At 39.0% G+C, this 12,985-nt stretch overlaps 1 protein-coding gene across 1 annotated transcript; it reads right to left on the reverse strand.

The window, feature by feature from the left end:
* Positions 1–321: 321 nt before the first annotated feature.
* On the reverse strand, positions 322–11,922 carry syf2 (SYF2 pre-mRNA-splicing factor; the record flags this gene model as incomplete). Its single annotated transcript, XM_038292756.1, has 6 exons — positions 322–667; positions 3,360–3,458; positions 5,433–5,523; positions 9,552–9,669; positions 11,529–11,654; positions 11,809–11,922. Coding segments are annotated over 6 exons (714 nt in total), but the record flags the coding sequence as incomplete, so codon positions are not given.
* Positions 11,923–12,985: the final 1,063 nt, after the last annotated feature.

The following is a 12,985-nucleotide window of genomic DNA, read 5'->3' on the forward strand; positions in this document are numbered from 1 at the left end:
ATTAAATTTAGGGTGGTACTTAGGATTTTATTCAGTCAGAGCAAATATGAAGTCCTTTCTTGAAATAACAGCATCAGTCAGTCCTATAGAGGGTGCAATGCCACAACATTTGAACTGAAGCCTCCAGTCACAAGGCTTTCCTGGTTGAGTCAGCCCTGGGCGAATTAAAACTGAGATAAAGGTGATGCTTATTACCTCTTTACAAATCCAGTATAACATCTTTGTTTCCTCATGCTACACTGAAAACACCCAGAGGTTTGATGGCAGTTGATATCCTTAAGCTCAAAATACTTCCATCATAAGACCACACACAGTAAGAGCTCACAGAAACAAGATTACTGGATTTATTAAGAAAAGGGGGAGGGGGGTAATAGCAAGCTCTAATACTGTACAAGAAACATCAGATCTAACCCAACAGAACACGATACATTACTTAAAATCCAAAGTTCAATGAAAAGAAGAAAAAAGCATCTAGAAAGATTTCTGAGCCGATGGGACGGACTAGACGGCCGTTCCTCTCTCCAGGTTCTGTTTGATCTCTGCTGTGTATTTGCCGTAGAAGCGCTCGGCCTTCTTGTTGAACTTGGCGTTCCTTTCGTTGATGTAGTCGATGTCTGCATCGTCGTTGTAAGCCCTGCGCCGGCTGTACTTGGCACGCTTCTCGATCCTGACAATCACAAAAAAAAAAGGAAAAACATGAAGCAGCATGGCCCATATCCATGGCATGTCCAAGAGTTGTCTGCAAGCAATATTTTCAGGGCATGTGTTTAAATTTGGCAGGGCGAGTGGCAATGGAAAACTTAACCTAACACAGGCACGTATGTACATGCTTGGGGCAAAATACTGTCAATATGTGAGCTCCTGGTTCGCCATGTCTTCAAAGAATGACTGTGTCAGACCCTGGCAGCTTAGTCCTTGTCTAATGTTCCACAGTTGCATCTCAAACACAAACCTGAGACTTTCTGACGCAGAGCAACACATTGAAACACTGGGGATTATTAGACCAAATGTTTGAATGAAGACAAATGCCAACATCATATATATATCTACCCATCTATCTAGATATACAGGTGCTGGTCATAAAATTAGAATATCATGAAAAAGTAGATTGATTTCAGTAATTCCATTTAAAAAGTGAAACTTGTATATTATATTCATACATTACATACAAACTCATATATTTCAGATGTTTATTTTGTTTAATTTTGATGATTACAAATGACAACAAATGAAAATCTCAAATTCATCATATCAGAAAATTAGAATATTGTGAAAAGGTTCAAAATTGATGGCCCCTGGTGCCACACTCTAATCAGCTAATTAACTCAAACCACCTGCAAAAGCCTTTAAATGGTCTTTCAGTCTAGTTCTATAGGCTACACAATCATGGGAAGACTGCTGACTTGACAGTTGTCCAAAAGACGACCATCGACACCTTGCACAAGGAGGGCAAGACACAAAAGGTCATCGCTAAAGAGGCTGGCTGTTCACAGAGCTCAGTGTCCAAGCACATTAATAGAGAGGCAAAGGGAAGGAAAAGATGTGGTCGAAAAAAGTGTACAAGCAAGAGAGATAACCGCACCCTGGAGAGGATTGTGAAACAAAACCCATTCAAAAATGTGGGGGAGATTCACAAAGAGTGGACTGCAGCTGGAGTGAGTGCTTCAAGAACCACCACACACAGACGTATGAAAGACATGGGTTTCTGCTGTCGCATTCCTTGTGTCAAGCCACTCTTGAACCACAGACAGCGTCAGAAGCGTCTTGCCTCGGCTAAAGAGAAACAGGACTGGACTGCTGGTGAGTGGTCCAAAGTCATGTTCTCTGATGAAAGTAAATTTTGCATTTCCTTTGGAAATCAAGGTCCCAGAGTCTGGAGGAAAAGAAGAGAGGCACTTCATCCACGTTGCTTGAAGTCCAGTGTAAAGTTTCCACAGTCAGTGATGGTTTGGGGTGCCATGTCATCTGCTGGTGTTGGTCCATTGTGTTTTCTGAGGTCCAGGGTCAACGCAGCCACATACCAGGAAGTTTTAGAGCACTTCATGCTTCCTGCAGCTGACCAACTTTTTGGAGATGCAGATTTCATTTTCCAACAGGACTTGGCACCTGCACACAGTGCCAAAGCTACCAGTACCTGGTTGAAGGACCATGGTATCCCTGTTCTTAATTGGCCAGCAAACTCTCCTGACCTTAACCCCATAGAAAATCTATGGGGTATTGTGAAGAAGAAGATGCAATACACCAGACCCAACAATTCAGAAGAGCTAAAAGCCACTATTAGAGCAACCTGGGCTATCATAACACCTGAGCAGTGCCACAGACTGATCGACTCCATGCCACGCCGCATTGCTGCAGTAATACAGGCCAAAGGAGGCCCAACTAAATACTGAGTGCTGTACATGCTCATACTTTTCATGTTCATACTTTTCAGTTGGCCAACATTTCTATAAATCCTTTGTTTTTATTGGTCTTCAGTAATATTCTAATTTTCTGATATGATGAATTTGAGATTTTCATTTGTTGTCATTTGTAATCATCAAAATTAAACAAAATAAACATCTGAAATATATGAGTTTGTATGTAATGTATGAATATAATATACAAGTTTCACTTTTTAAATGGAATTACTGAAATCAATCTACTTTTTCATGATATTCTAATTTTATGACCAGCACCTGTACATACATCTATAGATCTATATAGAAAATAAGCATAGTGTAGAGCAGATGTAGATTTGACCAATCAGAGGCCTCCTTCCTGCTGTCAGCTACAATTTTGGTGAGGTGCAGCATAGTGTCTCTGGGAGGGGCGGGGCATATCTGCGTGAACTGCAACAAACACGCAGACGGCCTGGTTTCTGAGTAAAAACCAGCCTTTACTCTGTCCTTCACTGCTTCCCTTTATGAATTTTTAGACCAACTGTCAGCTTGGATCAGGATTTATACCCTGGAGTTGATTTCTTTTCTAATTAGACAGGCTCTGGTCTATCACAGAGACACACTTACATTGCTGACACTTACTGTATCGCCACACTATATTTGTGGTGTGCCAGTGTAGGAAAAACATCTGACTCAACTTTCTCCCATCAGTGATAAATGAAAAGGGGCGTTGCTCATATTAGCCAAAGCGAGCCAGCATTGAGGCTATTCCAAACCTTTGCTTTTTAAAGGGGTTTTGAATAAAAGGATAATAAGGATTTAGTGTTTCTTCCTACGCTTTGGCTTCCTGTCTCAGTCCTTTGCTCTTTTTTATACAGAAAGCTGCCCTTTCAGGCTGTTAATGAATTAGCAGCTCACATTATCTCAAAGGTTAAGAAGCAGAATAGAGAACCGCTTTTAAGATTTACAACTGTTACTTACTGTTTCTCGACATCCTCCACCATGCGGTCAATGCCCTCCTTTGTGGGAACATGGGTGCCGTAGCTCAGGCTATTGGACGTGGGGTAGAAGTCCTCACCGCTGTGGAGCAGCACCGGCAAAAGAATTAGAAATACTTAACCTCAGATAAGCACCATTTTAACATACTTAAACAGACTTTTCTATTCCACCATTGTGATGTTGAGCATCCCTATGATGCTCCCTCAGGGAAAACCATGACAGCCGATCCTTTGCAACGCCTGCATGTGGTAGCAGCTAAAGATTAAAAACCCTTTAGGCACTAAAATCTTTTTGACCTTAGCATGCATGTTCTGTGCATCTACATTTAAAAATCTTTAAATTATTTCTGGATGGTGCGTCTGGGTCAAGCAAATCCCAGGGCAAATCGGGGACTACGTGGCTGAGCAGATACTAATGGCTTTATTAAACACATGATGGGTGACTTCTAGGTTGGTCAAACCAGGCCTACGGCTCCAATTCATCCCTTTCTTTAGGAAATTATACAGTTATGGTCTTAATTCAGACAATTTCTAAATGGATCAACTTTTTTCATACTTTTAGTATGATTCAAATAAAGTGCAAAGCAAAGATTTAGCCCCAAACTTTCATAACTTGTTTTATTCACACAGATTAATGTTAGACAAAGATGAAATCTGTGGTAAATTCTCAGAAGATATAATCAACCTGGCTTCCTGTGAAAAACTGGTTACTACGGAAGAGAGTAGGTCCATTGGAAAAATAATTTTTATTTCAGTTTAAAATGGGGGAAAAAAAGTCAGAATGCTGACTTTAATCTCAGAATGCTGAGTTTAATTTGAGAATTCTGACTTTAATCTGAGAATTCTGACATTTTTTTCTCAAAAGTCTGACTTTAATCTGAGAATTCTGACTTTAATCTCAGAATGCTGACTTTAATCTCAGAATTCTGACTTTAATCTGAGAATTCTGACATTTTTTCTTAGAAGTCTGACTTTAATCTCAGAATTCTGACTTTAATCTGAGAATTCAAAAAAAAATTTCTCAGAAGTCTGACTTTAATCTGAGAATTCTGACTTTAATCTCAGAATGCTGACTTTAATCTCAGAATGCTGACTGTAATCTGAGAATTCTAAAATGTTTTCTCAGAAGTCTGAATTTAATCTGAGAATTCTGACTTTAATCTCAGAATGCTGACTTTAATCTCAGAATTCTGACTTTAATCTGAGAATTCTGCCATTTTTTTCTTAGAAGTCTGACTTTAATCTCAGAATTCTAACATTTTTTCTCAGAAGTCTGACTTTAATCTCTGAATTTTGGATCTTAATGTAGATCGGCAGAGATGTGGGAGCACTCAGCTTCACATGCAAAGATGTGAGCTGTTTGGGACGGCCAGTAACATATTGGTGGAAAATGATGAAATTAGGTGACTTTTTAGGTTCCTGATGGGTCCCCAGTGATGCTATTTCATTAATAGAAGAGCAGAAGGTGATTAAAAACAAGATAGCTAGTTTAGTCTCTAAAACAGACATGGCTACAGGTTGATGATAACATGTTTGTTAGCTGACATAATTCAGTCAGAATTCTTAGATTAAAGTCATAATCAGAATGAAATAATATTTAAAAATCGGTTAACTTTCTTTTTTTCCAGTGGCCCCAATCCTCTTCCATAGGGTACCTATTAAACATAACTAAATGTGTCTCCCTTGACAACAATAACAGCCAACAAGGGTTTACATCTCGCTGAATGGTGAGCGCTGATCTTAACGGAAGCAGGCGAGGCAGTTCTTTATCCAATCAAGAATCTTGTGTCCTCCTGGAAGGCCATCCTTTCCCAGATTCACCACCGTCCCGTGTTTTATCTACTGCTGGGTAGTGGCTCACATGATGCTTTGCTGAACTTTAAAACCTTAAAAAAACTGCTTTACCAACAGACAGATGTGTATCGCTTTAATTTTTTTAAGCTTAGAGAAGGATGTGCTGCATTTTAAGATCTTCTATCCCGTAATGTTGGACCACACGCTTTATTAAACATCACATCTGGTAAAATAAATAATTACAAAATCCCATTTAACTCACCTTTCCTCCCTTTGCTTCTCATAGCTCTGCAGGTCTGGTCTGATTTGCTTGGTGAGTCTCTGGTACTGACGGAATTGAGCCTCTGCATAACCTGCAGTCCGTTAAAACAAAAAAATTAAATATTATTAGTGGAACAAATACCAAGCAGATGCAAGGCACAAGCTGTAGATGATTAGAGAAGGATAAGAGAAGAAACTTTCCTCCTCCTATCCTCTCTGGGAGTCCCTCCTGTGAACAGCACCAATGTCCTTACATTTCAAGCTCGCTTTATGAAAATTTGCCAATCCAAATAAGTTAAAAAACAATCCACTGGACCTTGTTTCCAAGTTTGAAGACGTTTCTCTTCCCATCCAGGAAGCTTTTTCCAAATCAAATGATAGAAATAGCGTTGATTTCCAGGTTTTATACAGTAGCCCAACAAAACCCTGTTTTTGTTTAGAAAACATGCAAACTGAAAAGGTCAAACGGGTCCAGCCCTGTGGAATGGGGGTCGTTTGGCTTCTTTTTTTAGCCTGCAATACCCCATACCTGTCTATTGCTGTTTCTCATCTCACAAGAACGCGAGCACAGACTCGTGTCCTCCCCAAGTATGTTCTTAAGAACACAGGAAGGTCTGGACTTGGAGAGAACAGGATCACATGCATAAATATGGCTCATTTGGACCAGAAGCGTACTCGTGACGTCAGCACATGCTCGGCTAGTCACCTCCTGTTATTAATAGTCTCTAGATAATAATAAATTCTGCCTTTTTTCATTTAGTGGGGGAATGATAATTAACACAGCCAGATAAACACAAATCAAATGAACATTTTGCCAAAAAAAAAAAAAAAATCGCCATCAGCCGAGAGAGGGCTGGCTGCCGTTAGCCTCAGAGCTCCACGGGTTGCCACGGTCCACTCAACTTGATGCTTAAAAGAATAATGTTCTCAGCTCAAATGATCTTAAAACTTACTTTTATGGAACAGCAGCTGCACTAAAGCATGCTGGGTAAATAGGGAGGGGTGAGAACAACATCCAGGGACTTTGTTCGTTCTTGTTCTGCTGTTCTTGTGAACTGGAACAGCACTAGGGCTGGTCACGTTTCACGAGCACATGAGAACGCACAACTTATTGAGAAACGGCCTATGTCTCTAAGAGGGGGAGCACTTAAAGGGAATTGTTGGACTGGCTGAATAAGCGGCTTTTCTGATCCTCTGTAAAGGGTTTGGGACGATAGCGGGAAGGGATTAACTCAATTGCTGCATTGTAGATTTTTGAGACAACAGAACAGAAGGCCCCGCCTATTCAGCCAGGCCAACAATTCCCTTTCACAACCCCCTTTTAGAGACTTACCCTGAAATCCCATACGCTCAACCACTGCTCCACCCCGCTGCGCAAAGCCTACAGCCTGTTTCTCCCGTCTTGCTCCGCTCCGACTTCCTCGTGGTTCGAGGAATATTATTAAATTCATAGCTGCAAAACTTGCGTAAATGAATGCTTAATTTAATATGACATATTAAAAAAAAAACCCATCAGCATCCAGCATATGTGCGGTTTCTACCCAAATATTTTCTTTTTGTTGTGGATTTTTGTAACAGGGATAACTAAGATCATACAAAATAGCTTTTTTATGAACCATGTTTGTTCTTTCCTTCCAAACTCAGCATCTCTTCATCCATTCCTGCAATAAAAAGTTTCTTTTGACTGGATTTGATTCAACTTTTAAGCCCCTCGGTATAAAATAAATATTGTGATGGAGATGAGAAATCTGCTTCCTCGTATGTCGAGAAACCAATAGTTTGCATCCAATCATTTAAATAAATGGTGTTAGTTTTCTGTAATATATAAGAATTATGAACCTGTTCGTCCGTTTCACTTTGCATATTTTCTAAACAAAAACAAGGCTTTGATGGGCTACTGTATAAAGCTTCAAACTCAAATCTATTTCTGACATTTGATTTGGAAAAGCTTCCTGATAGGAAGAGAAACATCTTCCAACTTGGAAACAAAATCCAGTGGTTTGTTTTTTAACTTGTAATGACTAAGAACTGGATGACTGAGAATCTTCACCAGTAAAATTTGACAATGATAATGGGATTGCTTTTTGGAACAATCCCACAATGCACCACAGCGAATAAAGTTGTGCTACAGATGATCTTCTGTTCTCTCTGGAACACTGCATTACATTACTAATGGTTCAATGACGGGGTTAAATAGTGTCAGAAAAGAGTTACCCATGCCCAAAATAAACCTGTCAGATCTAAAGCTTGTTCCTTTGAAGATGACCTCCGGCTAAAAAACTCCCAGAAGGATTCCAGGAGAAAGATAATCTGGAACTTACAGAGATTTCAGTGTGTGAAACAATGTTCAGTGATTACATTAGCTGTGAAACATCTTACAGATCAGATTAGATCTATATCAGCAGAAGATAGATGAGACTGCTGCCGTCTTTAGTCTAAACTTCAAAATGAAGAGAAACACAGTAAACTGATCATTAAATTGAATATGTGGGTGGTAAGCTGCCAAATTAAAAGATGGGATCCCTGTGGTTCTTCTAAGCTTTGGGATTCAACCTCATTAAAACAGGATGGAACACGTCTGTAAACACTCCACCCACTGAAAACAAAAAAAAAGCCATCAGTCAGTGTAAAAACTGACAAACCCCTCAGGCGATAGCAGGATCCATTTTTAAACACTATGTTTCCAGAAGCCTCTGTTAGCCAGCGCCACTTTGCTCCTGGATCTTTAAAGTCAAGTTGTTGTTTTTTAAAAAGAGAAAAACAATATGTTGTTCTATATCCTCAAAAACTAATTTCCACTTGGATGGACTGTTGCACTCTCCTCAATAAAAAATGGCAGGATTTGTGTCCTACTTATCCTAAAAAAAAACCCCATAATTTTTGCTATTTTTAGCATCAAAGTCCCCCGCTTCCTCACCGCCTCGGCCGTATCTAGACCCACAGCTAGTTCATGATCCTCCCTTTTGCGTTTTGTCGTGGAATATCATAGCACAAACCATGCCTCAATATTGAGCATTAATCAAAAATATCTGCGACAAGCTCACTGCGACACACTGCTGCGGCAGGATAACCAGGCTGTGAGGTCTTGTTAGGTGAGGAAAGCACAAACCCTTATTTTTAACTCGTATACAGAGTCAGTTATTGAGGCTGGTAAATCAGCTGTTGCCATAGCTCCCGGCAAACGTGTAGTGTGCACGGTCGCACTAACAACACTGGCCATCTTTTTCTTCTGTTTATCTAACACTGTTAGCTTAAGAGCGCTCCTTTGCTACCATTGGCTGACAAACGAGAACAAGAGGGATTTCGATTGTTTTTTTAAATTTATTTACCATCAATTTATTTTTGAGTGACTTTTTTTACCCATGGGCAATCGCTACGAATACTTTAATCCCTCTATATAAGACAATTTGAAAAAACAAACAGTATTGAATATTTTCAACTAGCATCAGCGATGAATTGTTTTTTTTTAAAGAGTAGTTGCTTTAAAATTATTTTCAAAACAACAGAATTTGCATTGTCACTATATTTTACAAGTAATATTAGAATAGGGCACTATTTTGCATTACTCACAGCAGTCTGCTGTTGTCAGTGCAATGTGGCCAAATGACCAGAAATTACATTTTAGTTGTTTCTGGTCATCTTGCCACCACTCTAGCCATTCATGTCGACTTCCTAAAATCGTAATCAGTTCAAAGCAACGGTGTTAGGTTTATCATTTATGCATCATGTGCATTGTTATTTTGTTAGCCAGATTAGACAGAGTAGAAGGCCTTCCTTCACATTGTGGATTGTGATTTTTGAGACCACAGCTGTGCAAGCTCTAAGTATTTTTCTCTGTCCTGTAACGACCTGATCTGGAATAAACTCTGTTATTTTTTACTCCTGTTTTATAGTCTTTTTTATATGGTTTTACCCAGTTTGAGTTAAGAGTAGTAAATAACTTGCTCCCAGGAAAAGAACCGGTGAGGAGGCCCCCGGGGCGCTACAGCCTTTTTATCCAAGGGGACAAATCCTCCTAATTTTAACAACGGTATCTTTGATAAAGGCTGTCCCATTTGACTGACGAGTCATGTGACACTAAACGGGGCTGCATTAGTTCTCTTACTACGAAGTCACAAACCTGCAAATCCGGTGTCTGGATTTTTCTTCTTTTTCTTCCTCTCCCATTTCTCTGCTTCATCAGCGGTTACTTCCAGTAGCTTCACTCTGTTATAGTCCTCACCACGAGCAGCACATTCCTTAAAGGTAAACATTTAATCAGAGCTGTGCAATATCATTCATCTAAATCATCTATTCAGTATTAAAGTATGTGATAGGTAAACCCATGAAACACAGCATGGATAAAGCACTTGTGATATTTCAGGTAATATGAAAAAATAAAATAAATAAACCACCCAATAATACACCGAAAGACTTTCAGCATCCATCTGACACTTGGTAGGGATTGGAGGGATTTTAAAGATCTGGGTGTATGGTGTTGACTTTGTAATGAGAGAAGTCGTCACAATGCTAATCAACTGCAAATGATTTAGCACCAAAATACTGACAACCAATACTGCTAACTTTATAAGGAAAACCAAAAAAATCCATGCAAGGTACTAGGTGTGCAAAATATTAAAAATTTGTGATGAAACCAAGGATGTTAGTTAAGAATCGATTCATGTTAACAGTGTATGTTACATATAGTACAGTCTGAGTGAAAGAGCTGAGTGCAGACGTTAAATCACTGATCACGGTGCCAGCTTTTCACAATTTTATGCAATGTGTGAATCGATTCTTTTGTTTTTAACCAGCTGATTCTTGCTGTAATATAATATGGTTCATGCTAGGAAACATCTCTGGGGATATCAACGTTCGCTGATAAAGTAAAAGGGAAAAAAACAAACAGACTTTTGGGATCCGTTTTGTTATAGGCTCAGACTGTTAATCTGTGATAGCGGCCATTTTCCCGGTGGGCCGGTCCCAATTTCAGCATGCTAGGGCCGGCCCTCCTTAAATCATACCGGCCCCAACTCTCCAGCCGAAGCACCTACCTGTGACAGTAAATAACTGAAGAAGCTCAAGAAATAATACAATATTAACTAACTAAATGATGCACACAGTATATATCGCCCTTCCTTGTCATGCACATCCTAGTGACGTTTGGCATATGGTGTAATTTTCTATTTCTTCAAACTGTAAAATCCTTGCAACAAACTAAATTATAATAAAACTAAAATGCTTTCTTTAAACCAAACTACAATGTTCTTCTTATATTTGGCAAATTTATGTTTGAATATTTTGCAAAAATATGTTGCGGTGCAGGATGGGGTTTTGCATCTAAAGGTTAACATTTCCCATCTTACGTGCATTGTTGCTAGGTTGGGATGTTTCCCAATCTGGCAGTTTAGGATGGCCATCTATGGGTAAAAAAAAATTGTCTTTAGATTTATGGCCTAAGAGATCAATTGACTTTGGTTGAGATTGGGTGAGATTTCATACATCCAGGCGGTATATGAACATTTTTTGGGCTGAAAAATGTGAGTCAGTGACATCCTGCAACCCTGCTGATGTTGTTAGTGTGGATGTTGCGCAGCAGCAATCAATGTCATGTTAATAACCAAAGCCAGTACAACCGCATTATGGCGCTATATAAATAAACTGAGATGAATTAATGAGAATGAACTTTATTGAATTTAGCAAATGGCTGCAATGAAACAAAGAGTGAAAAGAGGTCTGAATACTTTCCATACCCAGCGTAATACAGTAGCTTAGCTCAAGGCCATTAAACCAAAAGCATTTTATTCCAGCAAGCATTTCATGATAGAGTAAAAAAGATTTCCGGAGCATGTAGATGATGATATGATCTAAAAAAGGGTACAAAATGTTGTATTTTTATGTGTGGCAAGGTTACGGTGATGCTCCAAGTGAAAAACATTATGTCTTCTAGCATTTAATAAATAAACATCTTCATAAATTAGAGTTGAGGTGATTAGATAAGTTATGATAAAACAAACAAACAAAAAAAATTTAACACCTCTTACTCTGAAAGCCTTTGCAAACTAACTATAGAAATTAGAAATGGATGAAGGCTTTCCCACAGGACTGCATTAGATACCTTTTTCTTTTCGTCTTCGGCCAGCTCCCACTCCAGTCTGGATTTCTTAGCTTCCCAGTTGGAGGGAAGTTTCAGTCGTTTGTCCTCCTCCACTACCTCCTGATGATTCAGTTTACGTGCTTCATTCTGCAAGGAGAAAAAAAAAGAAGGTTTACAGAAAGCAATGTTCGCATTTCATGTATATATGAAGTCTTTCTTAAAGCCACTAACCGAGAATGAATGATAAATATTGGATTTTTGCGACGTCATTAATGCTTTTTGGCAAAGTTACCCAACTCACCCGTTTGAAATGCAACTCTCTGAATTTACGGAGTCTTTCCTCTCTCTTTTGGGAAGCCAACGATTCCGTCTGTTCTTCCTCAGCAGCAGCAGCAGCTTTATCCTTTAGCGGAGATCAGAAATCCACAGTTAAACCACAGCCTACAGAAGTCAATGTGTTTTAGCGATCCATGCTTAAACTACAGTCTAAATAGCCCAATGTATCTGACAGGTTTAACGTTGGTTAGCATATCGGCTAACGATGAATAGCTTAGCAAACCAACTAGACATTTAAAACAATTCAACTGAGTCATATCAACTCCAAACAACATAATTATACATTATCAACAAATAATACTTGTTATTTATAGCTTTGCTACTTGTTAGGTAAATAATTTGTTAAAAAAAGACCATCTACCTCACTACAGGACGCCATTGTTGTTTTTCCCCTAGAAGATCAAATCGGAAACGCGGAAGCGGATATTACGTAACTATAAACCTAAACTAAATCTTCTTCTTATGAGATTTTATGGCGGTTGGCAGACTTGTGAATTGTGCATTACCGCCACCAACTGATATGGAGTAAAGCAAGAAAACAGGAAACGATTCACCCCCCCCCCCCCCCAAAAAAAAAAAAAAAAAAAAAAAAAAAAAAACCTGTGTAACTTAAACCAACATAATACTAAATCACATTTGCCCATATAATTTTAATTTACTCTAGGTCATCGTAATTCTGCCAGTTTCTGATGGTCCCATCGGTCCTCCCATCATGCTTCCAACCATCTCCCAGTTCAAATCTTTAATGTCCAGATATTTTTCTGCAGCCTTCACTATTATTTTGATTTTTTCAGTTTTTTTTTTGTTGTCTGTGCAGTACAATTAATCACTTCTACCATGAAAAGAACAAAATTTGTCTTTTTAACAATTAGTGAGTCTTCATCAATTTTTGGAGATTTCTCTAGAGGTTTGGAATTTGCTGTGTGTTGAACTGTAGGTTTGGGTTTTTCTGACTGAGATGGGATCCTTTTTGCAGCTTCAGCGTAGGTTATTCCGAGCTCAAATTTCATTTTTTTAATTTCCTCAGACCTTTTGCTTGCTTCACAGCCGCGATAAGCAGCAGTATGTTCTCCACCACAATTACAGCATTTTATTTTAGCTTCTTTTCCACATTTTCCGTACTCATGTTCTCCTGCACACCT

Source organism: Cyprinodon tularosa, unplaced genomic scaffold (genome assembly GCF_016077235.1).
Source record: "Cyprinodon tularosa strain WSP-4 unplaced genomic scaffold, ASM1607723v1 ctg316, whole genome shotgun sequence".
Lineage (NCBI taxonomy): Eukaryota > Metazoa > Chordata > Actinopteri > Cyprinodontiformes > Cyprinodontidae > Cyprinodon > Cyprinodon tularosa.